This window comes from Macaca fascicularis, chromosome 6 (assembly GCF_037993035.2).
Source record: "Macaca fascicularis isolate 582-1 chromosome 6, T2T-MFA8v1.1".
In the NCBI taxonomy this organism is placed as follows: domain Eukaryota; kingdom Metazoa; phylum Chordata; class Mammalia; order Primates; family Cercopithecidae; genus Macaca; species Macaca fascicularis.
Genome location: NC_088380.1, coordinates 100382277 through 100401247, shown reverse-complemented (window position 1 = coordinate 100401247; position 18971 = coordinate 100382277). Strand labels below are relative to the sequence as shown.

At 40.0% G+C, this 18971-nt stretch overlaps 1 protein-coding gene across 2 annotated transcripts in view; it reads left to right on the top strand.

Annotated features, from left to right (window-relative positions):
- PCSK1 (proprotein convertase subtilisin/kexin type 1) overlaps positions 1–18971 on the top strand; it is a 42646-nt gene that overhangs the window by 10195 nt on the left and 13480 nt on the right. For both annotated transcript variants that reach the window (XM_005557414.4, XM_015451712.4), the window contains exons 4-9: positions 279–425; positions 1748–1824; positions 7551–7639; positions 10819–10991; positions 12373–12585; positions 15040–15140. In XM_005557414.4, the coding sequence (XP_005557471.3) occupies positions 279–425; positions 1748–1824; positions 7551–7639; positions 10819–10991; positions 12373–12585; positions 15040–15140 (800 nt within the window). The remainder of the gene's footprint in view (positions 1–278; positions 426–1747; positions 1825–7550; positions 7640–10818; positions 10992–12372; positions 12586–15039; positions 15141–18971) is intronic.

Genomic DNA, 18971 nt, shown 5'->3' with positions numbered 1-18971 from the left:
AAAATTCTTCAAAGCCACGTAGTTCAAAGAGAAGGAGCACAGGTGATTCATCTTTTCAAGTGATGTCCATTTGGGACAATTGGGAGAAGAGCAGCACTCTGGGGGTTCATTTGGCCCTACTCTCAACTTTGTTTTTTCATTTCACTGAATTGGCTTCTTCTAAAGAGTAGAGTGACCCAAGGAAAAAGAAAGATGGGTCTCCAGGTTGGAACTTAAGTGCCCATTTTGTAGCAAGCTAATTATGACTTTACAAATGCTTCTTTGTTTTTCTTTACCAGCAAGATACCAGGATGACGGCAGCCCTGCCCAAGCTGGACCTTCATGTGATACCTGTTTGGCAAAAAGGCATTACAGGCAAAGGAGTTGTTATCACCGTACTGGATGATGGTTTGGAGTGGAATCACACGGACATTTATGCCAACTATGTAAGTGTGTGCCTTCTCATGACTGACTTAGGGAGCTGTCTGTGCAGACGCACAGTTAGGGCTTTCCTTCTTTTCAATGGGATGCTGCTGTGGTGTCAGTCCCTGGGATTATGGGCCAAGGTTTTGTCCCTTCTCCTACTTCCCACTAGCTTACATGAATTTATTTTGTACCAGTAGGCACTGAAATAATTCAGTGGGATCAAAAATTGCACAAAAGTATATGTGTTGGGAGAAGGAGGGGCAGTGCCTATACCAATTAAGTTACCAAAATCCATTGACTTTGAGTTGCTCAGTGTTTGGGGGCATTAAAGTAATCAAATTAAGCCCCTTGCCTGAGATCATTTCCACAGTTTCCCTCCTCACCTCTTTTATGAGTCTATATCCCTGACATTGTAAAATTATATAAATGTGATTTCTTCCATGCAAATCCAAAGTGAATAATACACAATGCACCTATGCCAAGCTGAGAAAGGAAAAGTTTTCTAGAAATGGGAAAATAAATAAAAAAACAATTTGTTTCATTGTTTACGAAGCTTATAATATAATATGAACACCATCATATATCTTAGGTCTTTAGATCAGGAGGCTGGTGTTTCATCTTTAAGATTATCCCTTGTTTTTCTCTCATCCTTTCCACCTATCAAACATTCCCCGGCTATAATGCCAAGCTAAAGAGCTAAGGAAAAGAGAAGGACAAATAGTAGCACAGAGTAGAAATTAGGAATGATTGAAATATACGGAAAGCATTGAAAAGTAACAGTAATGGTATGTGGAAGGCGTTTAAGTGTAGCTATGGGGTTGGAAAAAGGAGTGGAACCTGGAAGCTTGTCTTGAATTTTAAACACCCTCTCTCGAATTAAATTATGTTTATTTAGTGTGCCTGGGAGGCTGAAGGAGAACACCATGGACCTGAGTCCCATCTCCAGCCACCTCTTTGCACCTATATTCATAAGAGAGATGAGTGTCAAAGTATCACTAACTAGCTTTATGGCCTTAGGGAAGTCATTTAACTTCTCTGGACCTCAATTTTCTCATCTGAAAACTGAGGTGACTGAACTAAGTAAACTAATTCCTTCCAGCTCCAATATCCTATGAGTGTCTGTGAACCATAGGCTTGGTAACATTCACTGAGAATTGAATGCTGGTTGTGTTCATCATGTCTGCCTGGTTTGTGGGTATAATAAATATTCAGTGACTCGGCCAGAAACGCTAAAATGCAGGCTTTTGAGCTATCAGCCAGGATGGGAAGGTATAGGGTACCTTCGGAAGTGATGCATTTTTTTTTTATGATGTCACAGTGTTGTTTTTTGTTGTTTCTTTAGGATCCAGAGGCTAGCTATGATTTTAATGATAATGACCATGATCCATTTCCCCGATATGATCCCACAAATGAGAACAAGTGAGTAAATGTGCAATTGGGTGAAATAAAGTACTTTACAATGCTTTTATCTTGTTTGAGAAAATTATACCATACATTTCATCCACATTTCAGCGCTCAGAAAATGTTAATGCACAACATCCATACGACAATATTTTGTTGCTTTTAAAACAGAAACCAAAGTTTCTATTTTTATATTCCCTTTAGTTTATAGAACCATATTTTCATTAAACTTCTTACATTATGAAATTCTCCTCTCAAATGTTACTGAATTGTTGTAGCTTTAGAAAGAATGTTTGAGACATAAAGAGTACACACTTTAAGCCCATCCCTCCCATCAATTCCTCTATGAATCTTTTACTCTTAGCAACATGCTTTATGTTAGTCATGAAAATAAATATATGTAAAGAAATGGATATGAACAATGCCCACAACTTCCGACGGTGGCTACAGTCACCCTCACCAGTTCTCTCAGAAGAGCATGGCCAGACTCCAGACAAGAGAAATGCCTCTGAGTTCTGACCCCTGAATCCAACGCAGTCTCCAGGGCATTGAGCCAGTGGGAAGTCTCCTCCAGAGTTCCTGCTGCTATAAGGCCATAGGAAAGAGAGGAGACAGCACCCGACTCCCAGATTAACTCTCTCTCCCTTGAAGCCACATTGTGGTGAGAGAGGCCAAGAGCCACAGAGGCCAAGAGCACGATCTTCTAAAGTGAGAGGTGAAAGAAAGACCCAGAGGCAAGAGAATTTCAACTTCTCTCCTAGTCCCAAAGAAACTTCACCCTCTAGGCATGTGGACCCTCAAAGTGTCCGTGCCCATGGGAGAAACCATCTTTGTTCATACCGATGTTCTCACAGACATTAAGGAGACATTCAAACTTTCCTCTTCATTTTCTCTACACAGAAGAGACTTGCACCAAAATGATCAAAGCCAAGGTCAAAATTAGGGTTTGCTACTACAAGTGAGGATGGAAAAAGCCAAGCATCTAATAGCTCTTGGTATATGTCACATGAATGCTTCTCTCTTCTCTCTGGATGGCTCTGTCTCTTGGACTGTTACCCAACTTGAGTCAGACAAGTCTGTCTCTGTCTCTCTCTGCCTCTCTCTCACTCCCTCCCTTCCTCCCTCCCTTATTCTCCCTCAGAACTCCAAAGCGGCTGGTGCAGTAATATGGATCTAAAGTTATTTCTTTCTTTGGATAGTCCTGCCTCCAGAAAGCCAACAAACCCCAGGATGGGAGGCTGGGGCACATGGACTTGGCCTCAACTTCTGGGTGTTTATTTCTTCCTTGGGGAGAATGGGAAGCTTGTGGATAGTTCAGGGATACGACTTCTTTCAGTACCATTTATTTCTTTGAGGTTGAGTAAAGGGGTTAACTGCAAATACCCCTTAGAGGTGAAAACATTCCGGTAAAAATACAATAGGAACCTCTGGCAGGGGTACCTTTGGAGGAAAGTGAGAGTGTCTCGAGAGCTTACAGCAGACCCTCAGACAAACTTTTCACTGTATGTCTGAAGCAGGATAATGCAGGACCAGTAGGGATTTCTACTGTTTTGGGGCACAGCCTTGTAATGTAGTTATGGCTTTGCCAATTCCCAGAGGAGAGGGTGACCTGGGGAAATCACTACTTCTCTCTGCCTCTACTCCATTTTCTTCCCCTAAAATGGGTGACGACGTACCTTCTCCCTATGTTTCTTAAATGAACTTCCTGAGGAAATGGGTAATAAGTACTTGGAAGAAAGTACTTGGGAAATCTGTTCCCAGACACTTGAGTGCAGCTGAGGTGACTTAGATGGAGGCACTGGCTCCTTCCTAGGCAGTATACGGTCCTTCCAGGCAGAGCCTGAGTCTGGCCTCAGGATCCAGTGTGGGTGATAACTTGTGTGATGGCTGCATAGTGGGTGAATTCTTGATGAACTGATATTCTCTGGAGTTTCTCCAGTCAGGAGATGGAACACTCAGACCTTCCTCAAAACAAAGGGGATCTCACAGCACAGCATTTATAATAGTTGTTTTATATATATGAATGTAATAATTATAATAAAATAAAATTTCCTTGACTCAGGGAGCTGCAAAGGCCCCAGGGAAGAAGCTCATATAATGCTATTTGTTTTGTGCCTGAAAGCTCTGAGCTTCCAGATCATAGCCTGCTGTGAACCTTCCACATAGCATTGAGAAAGCATGGCATAGCCCAACAGTTAAGAGCAGACTTGGGAGCCAAATTTAGGTCAAATTTTAGATCTGCCACTTAGTAGTTGGGTGATCTTGAGCAAATTATTTAACTTCTTTGTGCTTAAGTTTTATCATCTTTTGAAAAAGAATCTACTTCCTTGAGTTAGAGGTATTAACTGATTTTATATATATATATATGTGTAGAGAGAGAGAGTGAGGTATTAAGTGAGTTTATACATAATAAGTATTACATAATATATAAAATACTTCATTTAGAGGTTTTAAATGAGTTTATATGTGTATATATTAAATGATATATACGTATATATATTAAATGATATATATGTATATATATTAAATGATATATATGTATATATATTAAATGATATATATATATAAACTCACTTAAAACCTCTAACTCAATGAGGTAGATTATTTATCTCTATATCTGTCTATCTAGCATTTAAACAAATTGATTTGTTTAAAAATTATTCCACAAGATAGTTTAAATACTACCCTTATTCTGGTTAAAATATTCTTGTCACACATGCTATTTAAGCCATATATGTGTGTGTGTGTGTATATCTATCTATCTATCTGTCTATCTATGGCTTAAATAACATGTGCGACAAGGATATTTGGCTTGGGCATACATACATATATGGCTTGGACACTGGTACATAAAAAAGTTAAATAAGTGTTTGCTGTGGTGATGATAATGATGATAATGATCACAGCTATTCATTTAGTAACTGAGGTAGACCTCCTTTCAGTGAGAAATCAACATGACAAGAATAATATCATCTGATGGGAGCAGCAGAGACAAGTCAATTTTCTGAGCCAATTCAGAATCTGCTATTTGGAAATGACATAATGAGCAATTCTCTCTCAGGATCCTCTTGACTATCTACCAAAAAGGTGGCATCCTTATCATTTATCAGAAGGTATAATAAAAAGTAGAGTTGCCTCCTAGCATGTTGTCAGACATAAATCCCTTAGGTTTGGAAAATGGATGGCCCCGTTTTGTCTTGGCCTTTACAGCAATTGGAGAGGTATTATATCCCAATTCCAAGAGTATTATCTCTTTAAACTATCTGTATTGCTGTTGTTCTTTATTACCATGTAAATGAGATTAATAGAAGCTGCATTTGAATGCTACTCTGAAAGTCAAAAGAGGAATCACTAAATAATAAAAACTTAACAGTGCAGGTAATGCTTACTATTAAGCTGGCATAAATCTGTATTCAGTATTTCAACACCAATTACAGACTGTTTTTCTAGTTAAATAACAAGTGTGACAAGAATATTTTAACCAAAATAAGGGTAGTATTTAAACTATCTCGTGGAATAATTTTTAAACAAATCATTTTGTTTAAATGCCAGTTACTACCATTGTTCTAAGATAATAGAGAGTTCTTTTACTGCAGCACCTCACTTAGAAAAGAAAAAGAGCTGCAGCCTATAAAGAATGACATAGGAACACTTCTCTTTCTCTCAATGTTTGGAGGTGGAATGTGAGGATAAGAGGAGGAAAACATGTCAACACATATTTGTACCATGATCCTCCTGCAGCTTTCACTAGAGAATAGTCCTCCATATACAAGGAGAGATAAATAATAGGTGCTGTCACACTGCATCATTTTTTAGGACAAAGGCACAATCCTGGGGATGTCTGTCAGCAGGTTGATTCTGTTGGCTCAGGCTGAAGACTTGCGCTGGATTCTTTTGCTGACCTGAGCCCTGTCTCCCATCCTGTATACATGGAAATATATAAGAAGGCAGTGGTAACTTCTGGAAGTACATTTCTTGGAGATGACAACTGAATTACTCCTTCTACTAAGACAAAAAGCGTTAATCCATCCACAAAGCATAAGGTGCCTTCTGTGTGTTCAGATGTGCACACTTTTCTCAGAGAATGGGTGTGGTCAGGACGGCTTCAGTTGCAAATGAAAGAATCCTAACTCAAACATTAAGTAACAAAGGGATTTAAAAAATATTCACTCAAGTGATGTTCTAGTTTCTGATGTTGCAAGATCCAAGAGCTCAAACAATATGTTCTCAGGACATCAAGAACTCTGTTTCCATCTCTAGTGCTGCTCGCCTCCGCTTGGCGTCACTTTCAATAGAATCCTGCCTGGCAGAGCAAGACCCATATGACTCACATGGAACTTAAAGCTCATGATTCCCAAGAAAGAGTAGGGTTTCTTCCCTATAATCTGCATCAGTCCTTGAAAGCTGTCTGAGAGGAGGGGCCCCAAGATTGAAAAAAAATCACAAAAAGTCAGGAGAGTAAGTTTCCCAAAAAGGAAAATTCTAGCATACATAAAAGAAGCAGGTGTTTGCTGCATCGGGGAAGATCTTGAATTAAAGATAATTATAGTGTCCTGACTTAGAATTCCTAGCCAGGATTAACATGAAGGAGCAGGAATTTTATTTTGTGGAAGAAGACCAGAAAATCATCTTTGTTACTTTAGGAAAAAGAGAAGTCAAACAACTCTTCTTGAGGGCCCAGTCAATTTAGGAATTTTATATTCCATGCTATGCTGAATTAATAGATGGCCAGTATAGTAGAACTGAAATGGAACTGGTCAAAATTATTGCTCAGAGCTAACCCTTCCTCTCTTTCACTCTATGTTGGCATATCTGGTAGACTCCTCCAAGCCACCAACAGCCTTCACACTGTTACAGGTTGTTTCCACAACAGAACAAAATCATGAAATAAATGAATTCACATTAATGTGCTTTTGGCTTACTGACCCTCCTGAGTCAGGACAGTGGTGGGAAAAGACAATTATCATCCTCAGAATTTCAGAACTGATGCTTTAATGGTGGAATTTGGTGTTTTGAAGATGCATTTTTCTTCCAAATACTCTGAAATCATAAATTACTCTCTTTGCTTAACTGCAAAACCAATCATGTTCAGGCTTCTGGCCCCAGTTAGGATTTCAGGAGCATCTTGGCTTTCCAATTAGCTGAGAATGTCTTGCAAATATCTCAAGCTCCTCTTGGTACCAGATAATCTTCAGATATTTTAGTGTGCATATATTTAGAGGAGAGGAGAAGGGCTTAATAGGGACTTGTTCTATCATATCCTACTAAGGCTGATCAGGGATAATCCAATCCAAGTCAGTCACTAGGGAGAGAAGTGAGGAGCCACTTTGCTACCAAAAAGTACAAAGCAGAAGTCATTTCTTTGAAATTGTTTCTGAATGTCAGAGTTCTTATAATTGTATCAATAGTTAACACTTACTGGGTTCTTACTATCTGCCATCCACTGTTCTAAGTGCTTCACATATAATTTGTCATGTGACCAAGTCTTTGAGGACAAGTAACTTACCCAAGGTCACACCCTTAGTGAATGGCAGAAGCCAGAATTTGAAACCACATACTTTGGTTCTAGTACTTGTGCCCTTCATTTGAACATAAGTTTTATCTCATAGTGATCTAAAACAAAAACAAAAGCAGTAACAAGGTTGACAAAAAGTTAATATATCTATGCCCCATTAATTCATTCATATGCAAAACAAATGTTTGTTCTTCTGTATGTTTTATAATTCTTATTTTTCAATCCTCAGACATGGGACCAGATGTGCAGGAGAAATTGCCATGCAAGCAAATAATCACAAATGCGGGGTTGGAGTTGCATACAATTCCAAAGTTGGAGGTAAAACAGAGGATTGTCCCTATAGTTTGGCACTTTAATGTGAAGCTTATGTCACCCATTGTGAATGAGGGAGGGGAGCTTTTCTTTTTAACAACTGGAGGAAGAAATTAGCCCCATGCAAAAGTTGCTACAGGACCTGAATATGATTTGCAAGCAAGTCAATAGATATGGATTCCTAGAAAATGGATAGTTGAATATAGCCTACACATCTTTGCAGGAAAAAAAATGTGGAAATGCTGAATAGCATTTGAACCAAATCTAATTTTCTCTATGTTCTGATTTAGAATGGTTTGTTATTGAGTGCTTGCTGAGGAAACAGAAGGAGGAGGTAAATTTAGGCAAAGACTTTTCCTGCCTCTCAATTCTGTAGAAGTTCTTCACTTTATAGAAAAGAACAGCTTCAAAGTTTTAAAAAATACATACTTATTATATTAAGTAGCCAAATTTTATCTTTTATAGCAAGGATGTAGAATCTCTAATTGTTTTCATCAGTGTCCTTATGGGGAAACACATGGTAAATTGCATTAGGGCAACTGTGGACATTTTAATAAAGAAACTATTTACAAGAATTAGAGAAAACCAACAAGGGGCTAAGAAGTGGTAGACAGATGTTACCACCTTTAACCTTAAGAAGCAAAGGGAAGGAGAAGCCTGTAGAAAATAGAGAGGAAAAGCTGTGGTCACAGGAGAGAGCCACTGGATAGGCCTTGAGTACAACAACAGAGCTACTTGTAGGCAAAGGGGATTCAGGCAAAGGAGAGCTACTTCTAGGCAAAGGGGACCCAGGGGTATAGGCACCTCATTCTCCTCTTGATTCCCACCCTCTTGCTGGTGTCTTCAGTTGGCTGAACCCATTAGAAAGAGAGAGCCCATTGATGCAGTCCATGTTCTAATGGAGAAGAGTGGAAAGTGAATCTGCAGGGGCCAACAGAAAAGATAAAAATGGTCTCTCCTCTTTATGCTATCCCTACCTCAGGCTTTCGGGTTATGTTATAAGCTTCAAGTTTAGTTCGGTTTTCAAAAACTATAATCACAAAAATAATCTATTGTATAACATGTCAATTACAATAAAACCCCGTAAACTCTACATGAGTATACCTTGCATTTGGTTGTGCATTCCTTTTTAGAAATCAAATAAATATACATCCTGACATGTAATGCATCTTTCATGAATACAGGGCACTCTTAGAATTTTAAGTGTCATTCCTGATTCCTTTGATACTAACATCTTCAAAGTGTTCTGTTAATTTTTTTAAAAAGTGAAGGGAGAAGCACAAATTATGTAATCAGCTAGTAAAAGAATTCACTCTTTAAGTCATAACGAACTAAACAGCTATTGTTTGTGAAAGAATCATCTGATCCCTTCATTTGGTAGCGAAAGAATCAGAAGCAAGCTTCTCAAGGTAATGAAAGCTAGTTTGTGGCAGTGTAGAACTGAAACACAAGATTCCAAGCCTACTGATGTTTTCCATTACTCCATCCTTTGATGGTCTGGCCCCAAATGCATTTTTTACCAATAATCTTCATTTATTAGGCACCTATTGTATGTCAGTGAATTACTCTACAACATACTATAGACAGTGCATCCTGGTGGTTAACAGATTTAGGGGCTAGGTTTGTAGGGTTCAAATTTTGGCTCCTCAATTTCAAGCTGTGTGGCCTTGAGCAAGTCACTATCCCTCCTGGGCCTGAATCTCTCCATTTATAAAGTGAGGAGAATTACAGCACTCACCTCAAATGGTGGTTGCAAGGTTTAGATGAGTTTATACATGTAAAGCCTGTGGTTTGGTGGCTGCACATAATGAATGCACATGAGCTGTTTTTATCATCCCTATTTTATAGTTGAAGAAACTGAGGTACAGAGGGTTAAGTGGCTTGCCCAAGAGTCCCCAGCTAGTAAGAAGCAGAGCTGGGATATTTTTCCTACATGCTTTTTCTTAGCTCACTGCAACCTCTGCTTCCCGGGTTCAAGCATTTCTTGTGCCTTAGCTTCCTGAGTAGCTGGGATTATAGGTGTACACCACCATGCCTGGTTAATTTTTGTATTTTTAGTAAAGATGGGGTTTCTCCATGTTCACCAGGCTGGTCTTGAACTCCTGGCCCCAAGTGATCCACGCACCTCGGCCTCCCAAAGTGTTGGGATTATAGGCATGAGCCACTGCACCTGGCCCTAAATGCATTTTTAAGCAATTTCTTTTTCACAAATACAACTTTCACTGATCATATCAATTACTTATCATTTTACCTTTGCTCCATAGTAAATAAGTGTGAAAATCTAAGGCTGTGCACTTTATTGCATTACGAGCCTGAAGCCAGAAATAACCAGGTAGCTGCCTGTAATCTGTCCAGATTGCTTTTGCCTTCCTGGCTCTTGAATTCATAAGTCTGATGACTGGTGACAGCTTGTTGGAAAGCACGAAGAGCTACCGCACCTACGTTGTCCTGATGAAAAATGATTCCCCCTTGGGAGTGAAATCCATGGCAATGATTTCATCCTTGAGATCATTTAGAAGAAAAGGAAGCATGTTCCTTGAAAATGTTTCTTAGCAAACACATGAAAGGATGGCCTCTGGGTTATTTTTAATCAGGGCTTAGAAACAAAAGTGCTTCTTTCCCTATTTGTTAGTTTCCTGTTGTGGCTAGATCTTTTGAAGCTACATGTTTCCTGTCCAGAGTCCTTGTGTGGCACAGACTGGGCCACAGCCATTTGGGGGACAGCCATGAGCAGGTGCATCATGGGAGGGCTGCTTGGAGGGTCTTTCTAAAAGCTGGCCTATCATTTAGTTGGGGTGGGAGGGAGGGCAAACATTTTGTAATTGGCAACAATCACTGCCATTTCCTCTCATCCAAGGATGCTGCTCCACTTCAGACTCAATGCCCAGAGGTATCGCTGGGAACAGAGCCTTGAGTGGGACTCCCGCCTCCCTCACAAAAAAATCACAGCTGGCTAAACAGTGCATAGTATTATCTCCAAAGTGCGACAAAAAAGCTTACGGGGGCAGCGACATGTTCCTTCCTTCTGTGGTGTCAGTAGCTGGGTTACAGAAATTGGGGACATCTAGTAGTTACCTGGTTCTTGACTCTTAAAGTCCTTTAAAAATACAAATAGTAAGAGTATTGGGCTTTTGTCCATGTACATACTGACATCAACCTTTGTGCGTGTTTATTTTGTTTCTCAGGCATAAGAATGCTGGATGGCATTGTGACGGATGCTATTGAGGCCAGTTCAATTGGATTCAATCCTGGACACGTGGATATTTATAGTGCAAGCTGGGGCCCTAATGATGATGGGAAAACTGTGGAGGGGCCTGGCCGGCTAGCCCAGAAGGCTTTTGAATATGGTGTCAAACAGGTAAGACACTTAACATAGACCCACATGAAATGAAACCTGACCTTCTGGATATGGGGAGAAGGAAAGAACACTTAGGTTACATGGAAAAACATTGTTGGAGATATCTTAACAAAGTCTTTTACAATTTTAAATGCAGTTAGAGAGCCAAATCATTCTTCAGAGGGATGAGAGTTAAGGCTTAAGAAAGTTTTCCCTATTTGTGGCCAGGCATGGTCACTCACGCCTATAATCCCAGCAGTTTGGGAGGCGAAGGGAGGCAGATCACTTGAGGCCAGGCATTTGAGACCAGCCTGGCCAACATGGAGAAACCCCACCTCTACTAAAAACACAAAGATTAGCCAGGTGTAACTAGGTTGCACTCTTCTGCAACCTAGTTTAGACAGTAAAACCATGGTCTCAACTTAGATGCTTATAGCGCCAGCTACTCGGGAGGCTGAGACACAAGAATTGCTTGAACCCCAGAAGGCGGAGGTTGCAGTGAGCTGAGATTGCACCACTGCACTCCAGCCTGGGTGACAGAGTGAGACCCTTCCTCAAAAATAAAAATAAATAAGTAAAATGAGTTTTCCCTATTTGGGTCTGAGGTTGAATGGAAATGTATTACTTTTAGCATATTTATTTTAAAAGTACTTCTGGACATTTCTTTCTCCTTACTCATTTTCCTACTGCTTTTGGGTTTTTACACTAGTAAAAAAAAATACCAAGACTTCTTCCAAGTGCTCTGGAAATGCTTTTCAAATATAGAAGCGTGCTGCCTTCTGCTCTGCACGTGCCTGTTGAATACCCGTGCCTTGGTTGGGTTGCTCCGTCACTTGGGTTTACTGTATTCTTGCACAGATTCTAAAGCCTTGTGCTCCACAAGATGAAACAAAAGTAGAAACTCTGGAGAGCACAAATTGAAAAATCATAGAAAGGGCGGCTTTGACGAGTTCCATTCAATTGAAGAGTCCCTTTTAATGCAGCTGCAAGGCAGATCTGAATAATTCCTAATTTTGTCATTCTATCAGTCAGCCAGAAGATTGAAGCAGAAAGAAAGAGAGGAAGTTCAAAGATTCAAGTGCAGTGACACAAACCAAGAGAAGGGTGGAAAAATATGAGCAAGTGCAAAACGCTAGATTATGAATCTGCATAAGAATGAAAAGTGTGTGCTCAGCCCTACCCCAGGAGGGCCCAGAGACTGGCAGGGCCAGGGTCCAGTGGCTTATAATATACAGCCTTGTGAGATTTCCAACATTGAAGCCAAAAGATCTGGAATTGAAAATAGATCCCAAAAGGCTGCCTCTGAGAATTTCACACACGTAGTTGTTGGGGGTTTTATTGGGATATAACAGTGACCCCAATAGATGATAACAGATGATATGCATTCTGGCTTTTCCTTTAGGGGAGACAGGGGAAGGGGTCCATCTTCGTCTGGGCTTCGGGAAACGGGGGGCGTCAGGGAGATAATTGTGACTGTGATGGCTACACAGACAGCATCTACACCATCTCCATCAGCAGTGCCTCCCAGCAAGGCCTATCCCCCTGGTACGCTGAGAAGTGCTCCTCCACACTGGCCACCTCTTACAGCAGCGGGGATTACACCGACCAGAGAATCGTATGTTGCTTTTGTCTAATTCTCTCTGCTTAGGTAGGAGAGCGTGGCATGCATGCAAAATGATTCCCCTAACTGACCTTTGGTACGATTGATTTGCTTAAGCTTGATGTCTCAGTTGGGGAGACTCACACTTACTCGCTTAAAAGGCTGGCATCCATCAGAAAGTTTTCTCTCCAGGGATAATGACACTTCTGCCAAGATGATCTTCCCCTCTGTCATTTTTAAACCCAGCCTTGAGAAGCCACCAAACCTGTCATTACACACAGCCGAGACTCCAAATGTCTTTTCTGCTTGTCTGATGCCTCCCTGTAAACAGTCTTAAAGAAGATTTCACCGTTGTAGGGGCCTTATCACCCTTGTACTTGCTGATCCTTTAACAGCAGGGATATAGTCTGACTTGGCCTGTAGCAGATGATAAAAATACAGAGTCTACACCACCTATGTCTCCTAAGAATGGATGACCCACAGGAAAATAGCAGTTTCAGTGTCCCCTGAGGTGAACTGCTCAGCATCTGGGTAAGCAGCTCAGGGAGGTTGTATGCTCAGAGAGCTCCTCCAGCCCACGCTTGCCTGTGCCTTTGCTTCCATGAGTCAGATGGCCAAGGGCAATTATTGGATTTCCCTTCAAGGGCATGATGATGGAGGGGCATTTAGGGGCTTTGAGAACAAAGGGAGGCACTTTTAATTTAAAAATGTGAAGCCCCCAATTTAACTCCTGACACAGAAAGCACCAACTAGCTAAAGTGTATAGATCCTATCTCAATGAAATAGCAGGTCATGATCTAATTAGAGGGTGGGTGAACCCAATAATAATGACCTTGGAATGCATGCAAGATTCCTATTAACGGCATCTCAACAAAATTGTCAGCATGAATATCTTCTTCATACAGGATCACTTCTGCAACCTAGTTTAGACAGTAAAGCTGTGGTCTCAACTTAGAACTGTGGGCCTGCTTCTCATGCGCATCTCTTCAGCTACTCAAGTAATAGACAGTGACATTCCACCCAGGGGTTTTTATGGCAGACATATCTTACAGGTTTTGAAAGGGGCATATCAGACACCTGCCCCACTTGTCTTCAGAGTCCCTGGTTGTTGTCATTCCCCGGGTGTCCAGAGCTCCCTTTAGGAAACGGCCTGTTAGGCATTTCAGAATCACCATTTCGTAGACTGTTCCTTATCTGGAGTACCCTGCACTGAAGCAGAAGAAAGATTTTCTATCTTTGTAAAACTCCCTCGGTAAGAAAGCCAGCCTTAGGAGAGACAGCTGGTGGATTCTATTTGAGACAGCCTCAGTAACATAACCTTTTTCTTACGCAAACCTTTTCCTCAGCATAGTCATCTCTGGGGGCTTGCTTGCGTCAACAGGTAAAAAGGGCAACCTTGCTTCCGCAGCCCTCTGAGGAGCGGAGCCATCATAACTTGAGAAATTCAGCAACTCCAAGCAGGAAGCCAATGGAGGTGATAATAGAACAAATTATTTTTTTACACCTCCCTCCCACACATCGAAATATCGAGCTAGAACTTCAGTGCTGGAGCCTGGGTGGGTGTCTTGTTAGTAATCCCTTGGCCCAACCAGCAGCGCCGTGGTCCTTATGGCAGACAGGAAGTCTTTTTAGTCTCTTCCGTTCATCTCAGCAATCTCTTCATTACCCTAAAGTTAGCTGGGGTAATTCCTTACTTGCAAGAAAATTATGTAAAACTATTTTCACAGAGAACATCTCGGTTAAGTCTCAGCCTATGAGTCAGAAAATATAAATCACATTTTACAAATGGGGAGCCAAATGACTTGCCCGAGGACAAATCTATTAAGTAGCAGTTAGAGAATTTGAACCCAGAACTAAGTCCAGCACACTTTTCATTTTAAAGACCCACCATTTTCCTCAAAGTGCAAATGTGGACACCAATTCACAGGTATCAAATCTAGTTCAACAATGAGTGCAAACTACATACTAAGCATTTTTTGTGCAAGTAGTTCAAATGGCTAAGACCAGGATGGCTTCATATCCTTGTGCTGAAGAGGCAGCCAAACGTCAATCTGAAGGCAAAAGGGAATTTTGTATGAGACAGAATTTCTAAATATGCCAGACCAAACACAATGGACCTGATGATTAATGGGCCAGCATGATTCACAGTGATTTTTGAAACTTTGTTTTTTATAGACAGCATTTCGTTTGGGAATCTCAGAAAAGAAAATATTCATAGTGGGAGTACTTCATCCCCAGAAAAGGCATCTTGCTGCCAGAATTATAGAGGAGTTGCATATAGAGGAGAGTGAACTGAAATATCAGCAGATGGCAAACATCCGCCTGTGGTATAGAGGAGAAAGTAGGCAATCGAATCAGCTGAGTTTCCTGGTCATAGCAGATGCAGCCTTTGGTACAGTTAACCCCCAAGACAGGCTCACACTCCTCACATGTTCTCCCTGTCTTTCTCTCCTTCCTGACGTCATCCAGACGAGCGCTGACCTGCACAATGACTGCACGGAGACGCACACAGGCACCTCTGCCTCTGCACCTCTGGCTGCTGGCATCTTCGCTTTGGCCCTGGAAGCAAAGTAAGGCCTGGAAAGCTTCTAATCACCTTTACAAATGCTGATTCTCCTTTTTAATAACACTTTTTTTTTTTTCTGAATACATGGTTACAGAAGAAATTTTGGAATACTGCAAATAAAGACAAGCTCTTTCCTGCCACTTTGAGGTCACTAACCATAATTAACATCTCAATGTAGATTTAACACACACACATCTTACAAAATTGGGATCTTAATATAGACATTATCTTGTAATCTGTTTTTAAAACCCATTCTACAATATATTAAATGTACTTTCTCCTGTCTAAGTCAATATTCTTTGACCTTTAAAACTTATGCTGTCCCTCAAATCTTCTTCCCACTCAGCTACAATGCCTTTTGTTTATTCTCTTCCAGCAGGATTTTGTTTAAATAGTTTCCAGTGGGCAGTATTACGAACAAGTTTAAAAAACTCCTTTCTTTGAATATATAAGCCTAGTCCTGGAGCTGATATAACCACATCAGGAGACATGAGATTTAAAGGCAGGATTTTTATGTTTTCATAGTGTTCCATTGTATAAATGTAAATTTTGTTAAAATCATCTAATCATGCTTAAACACCATTGTCAGTAAATATTAGTTGTCATCTCTGATAATTTCCTGAGGATAAACACTCAGAATTGGAATTTCTGGGTCAAAGGGCAAGCATGTTTTAATGATTTTGATACATATTGACAAGATGCTACCTTGAAAGACTGTACCATTTTATATTTCCTCCAGGAATATATGTGTGAAAGTGCCAGTTTCCAAAACCCTTGTTAAAACTACTTTTATTATCTTTTAAAATATTTGCTATTTTGATAGGCGAAAACAGTATCTCATTTTAATATGCTTGTATTTAATTACTAATGAAGCTCAATATTTCATACCCTTCAGCTCTTTGTCTTCTGGGGTTGCTTCTTTATGGCCTTAGTTTTGTTTTATGGCCTTCGTTCACAAAAGTTAGATGCTTTATAAGTTTGACATTTACCTTTTAATTTGTTTCCGTGTAATTTTTAATGAAATGTAGTTAATATATATGTAGTTATGTTTGTCAGTCTGTTTCTTCAAGGCTTCTTCCTTTGCTTTTATGTTCAGAAAAAGTTTCACAACCCCAAATTAGATAAACATTTATTTATATATCTTTTGTTATGCTTTCTTTATCATATTTAAATTCTAAATCCCTCTGGAATTTATTTTAGTGTATGATGTTAAAAAAAAAGATTTAACTTTTTTTTTCTCATAATTACCCAATAGTCCGACACTTAACACAAAGGAAAAAATTGAACTGTCTCACACTGCACATCACAGCTTTTTATGTGTCCTCATTCCTGCTTTCTGATGCGTGGTGACAGTGAATCTTGAAATGTCAAGTCAGGTGCTATGGCTGCATATTAGAAGAAGTGATTAAACTTGTAAATTACTATTATCCTTCCTAATAAGGAGATTATCCTGGAATAAATTACATATTCTCTAGAGAGAGAACAAAGCAGTGTCCTTATGTCATGTTCAGTAGACTCAGTTCGTAATAACAGAAGGGAGGAACATCTTGGCCTTTGCCACGACTGGCAAGGCCCTGAGGTTGTTGAGTCTTTGTCCAGGAGAGTCCGTTTATCTCTCGGATCCCTGGGACTTCCTATGGAGATGGGGTATATTCATGGGTATTTCGGCTATGAGATGGCCACAGTGGCTAAGCAAGAGAAGTCTAGCAAGGCTCTTACCAAGAGTCCACCTACCTGGAGGGGCTGGCAAGATGCTTGGTAAGGGAAGAAGTACATTCAGGTGCTCAATTAGAAATAGATATTGGGCTTTCCAGGAAAGCTATGTTCAGAATCTAAGTTCACTTATAATAGGAAGTAGATGGACAAAAGCCAAAAATCTATTAATACAAGTTGAGATTGGAATCAGCAGATCCAAATTAACTTCGAGAAATAATTGTCCAAGCAGTGAAAATTGCAAGGAATACCTGGCTTCGAGTTCTAGCTCTACCACTAGCTATGTGGCCTTAGGCAAGTTAATTTACTTGTGGGGTTCAGTCTTTCCATCTATAAAATGAAGGGGTCAAACCAGACCATTTTTTACAAACTTCTAATCTTCCTAAGATTCTCAGAATTGAGACTGAAAATGTCAGCCTGTATAGGTAATCCAATGTGAATTGTTGGGGTGTGATGAGGGGTCTGGACTGGAAGAAAATAGGGTCCTGTGGATTATAGGATCCTGTGCAACAGACTTATTATATTTAAGATTTCAAAATATAGACTACAATCCCTGGGAGCTGTTAAAAGAAAGCAATCTTAAAATTTTACGTCTAGAGCCTTTTTTCTCTATCCAACACCTATCAGATGTATGTAAATATAACTAGCCATGCCTGGCCAATCCTTGTATAGTGACCAATATAGTAGAAATATCCATCTGCTGAACAGATGTAATGTCAATAATGTCAATTTAATGTAAGAGCTGAAGTTATAAAAGTGCAATCCTTGGTTTCTAAAATCTCAAGTCTTCTTTTTCTGTATAGTAGAAAATGATCCTATACAGAAAATAATCCTTCCCTTTCTTTTTCTTTTGGAGACAGAGTCTCACTCCATCACCCAGGCTGGAGTGCAGTGGCGTGATCTTGGCTCACTGCAACTTCCACCCCTCAGTTTCAAGAAATTCTCATGCCTCAGCCTCCCAAGTAGCTGGGTTTACAGGCATGTGCTACCACGCCTGGCTAATTTGATCCTTCTTTTTTCTATATAGGAGAAAATGATCTAGGAATGATATAGCCTCATTAATCTCAGTCTCTGATGGACAGTCTCTAAAGCAGGGGTTTCATTTCTGTGAAACACTCAGATGGGTTCCAAGGGGTCCATGAATCTCTTTGCAACTAAATGCAGAATTGCTTATAAATGTGTATATGCCATATTTCTGGGGAATGGCTTATAGGTTTCACCAGATCCTCAGTGTTCATGATTTAAGAGATATTAAGAGTCTATGATCTCCCAGGTGCATATCATAAGAATTTAATTCCCTTCATTTTGATTCAATTCATCAGTAAGATAGATATGACTGATCTATCTTAACATTTATATCCTTACTGCCAAGGTACATAGAGATTATTAATATTTCTGTTCTCAATTGAACATTTTTTTGAACTCTATTCAATTGTCTATACCGAAGCTGAATGCCAGAATTTCTAGACATGTGACCAAGCTTTATCCCAAGGCACTCAAGAATGAGAAAATCATTTAATCATGTGCCATCCCATAGGAACAACTATGGAGACTGAAAAGCCCTTGCCTAAACTTATCAAAAATAATGGCATCCAATATTAATTAGGTTCTTACTATAGACCAGACACAGCTGGCCTCTTTGTATACAGTATTAATTATAACCCTGACAACATTCTTATGACATAGAAATTACTAATTTCACCTATAAATGGAAAAAAATAAGGTTTAGAGAGGTTGAGATATATAACCAAGATCCCACAAAGAAATTCAAACTCAAATCTCTCTGATTGCAAAGCCTGTGCTATCAGCAACCACACCTTGTAGCCTCCCACAGCCCTTGGAGGGAGAGGCAATGTTGAATGGCAGCCTATCATCCCCTCAAATAAAGGAGGGTTCAGAAGATTGAGGCTGATAAATGAACACGCATTTATGAGTTTCTCATAAGTTTTCTGTCACAAGCAGACTACTCAATATGCTGTGTTCAATGTTATATAGCCAGAGTGCTGGGGAATGGGAGGAGAAAAGGAAAGGAGAAGGAATGGTTGCTGGCTGAAATATGCACAAAGAAATACTTTCCTTCCCAAAGCAATGTTTCTCAAGCACCAGCACACAGAATCACTGC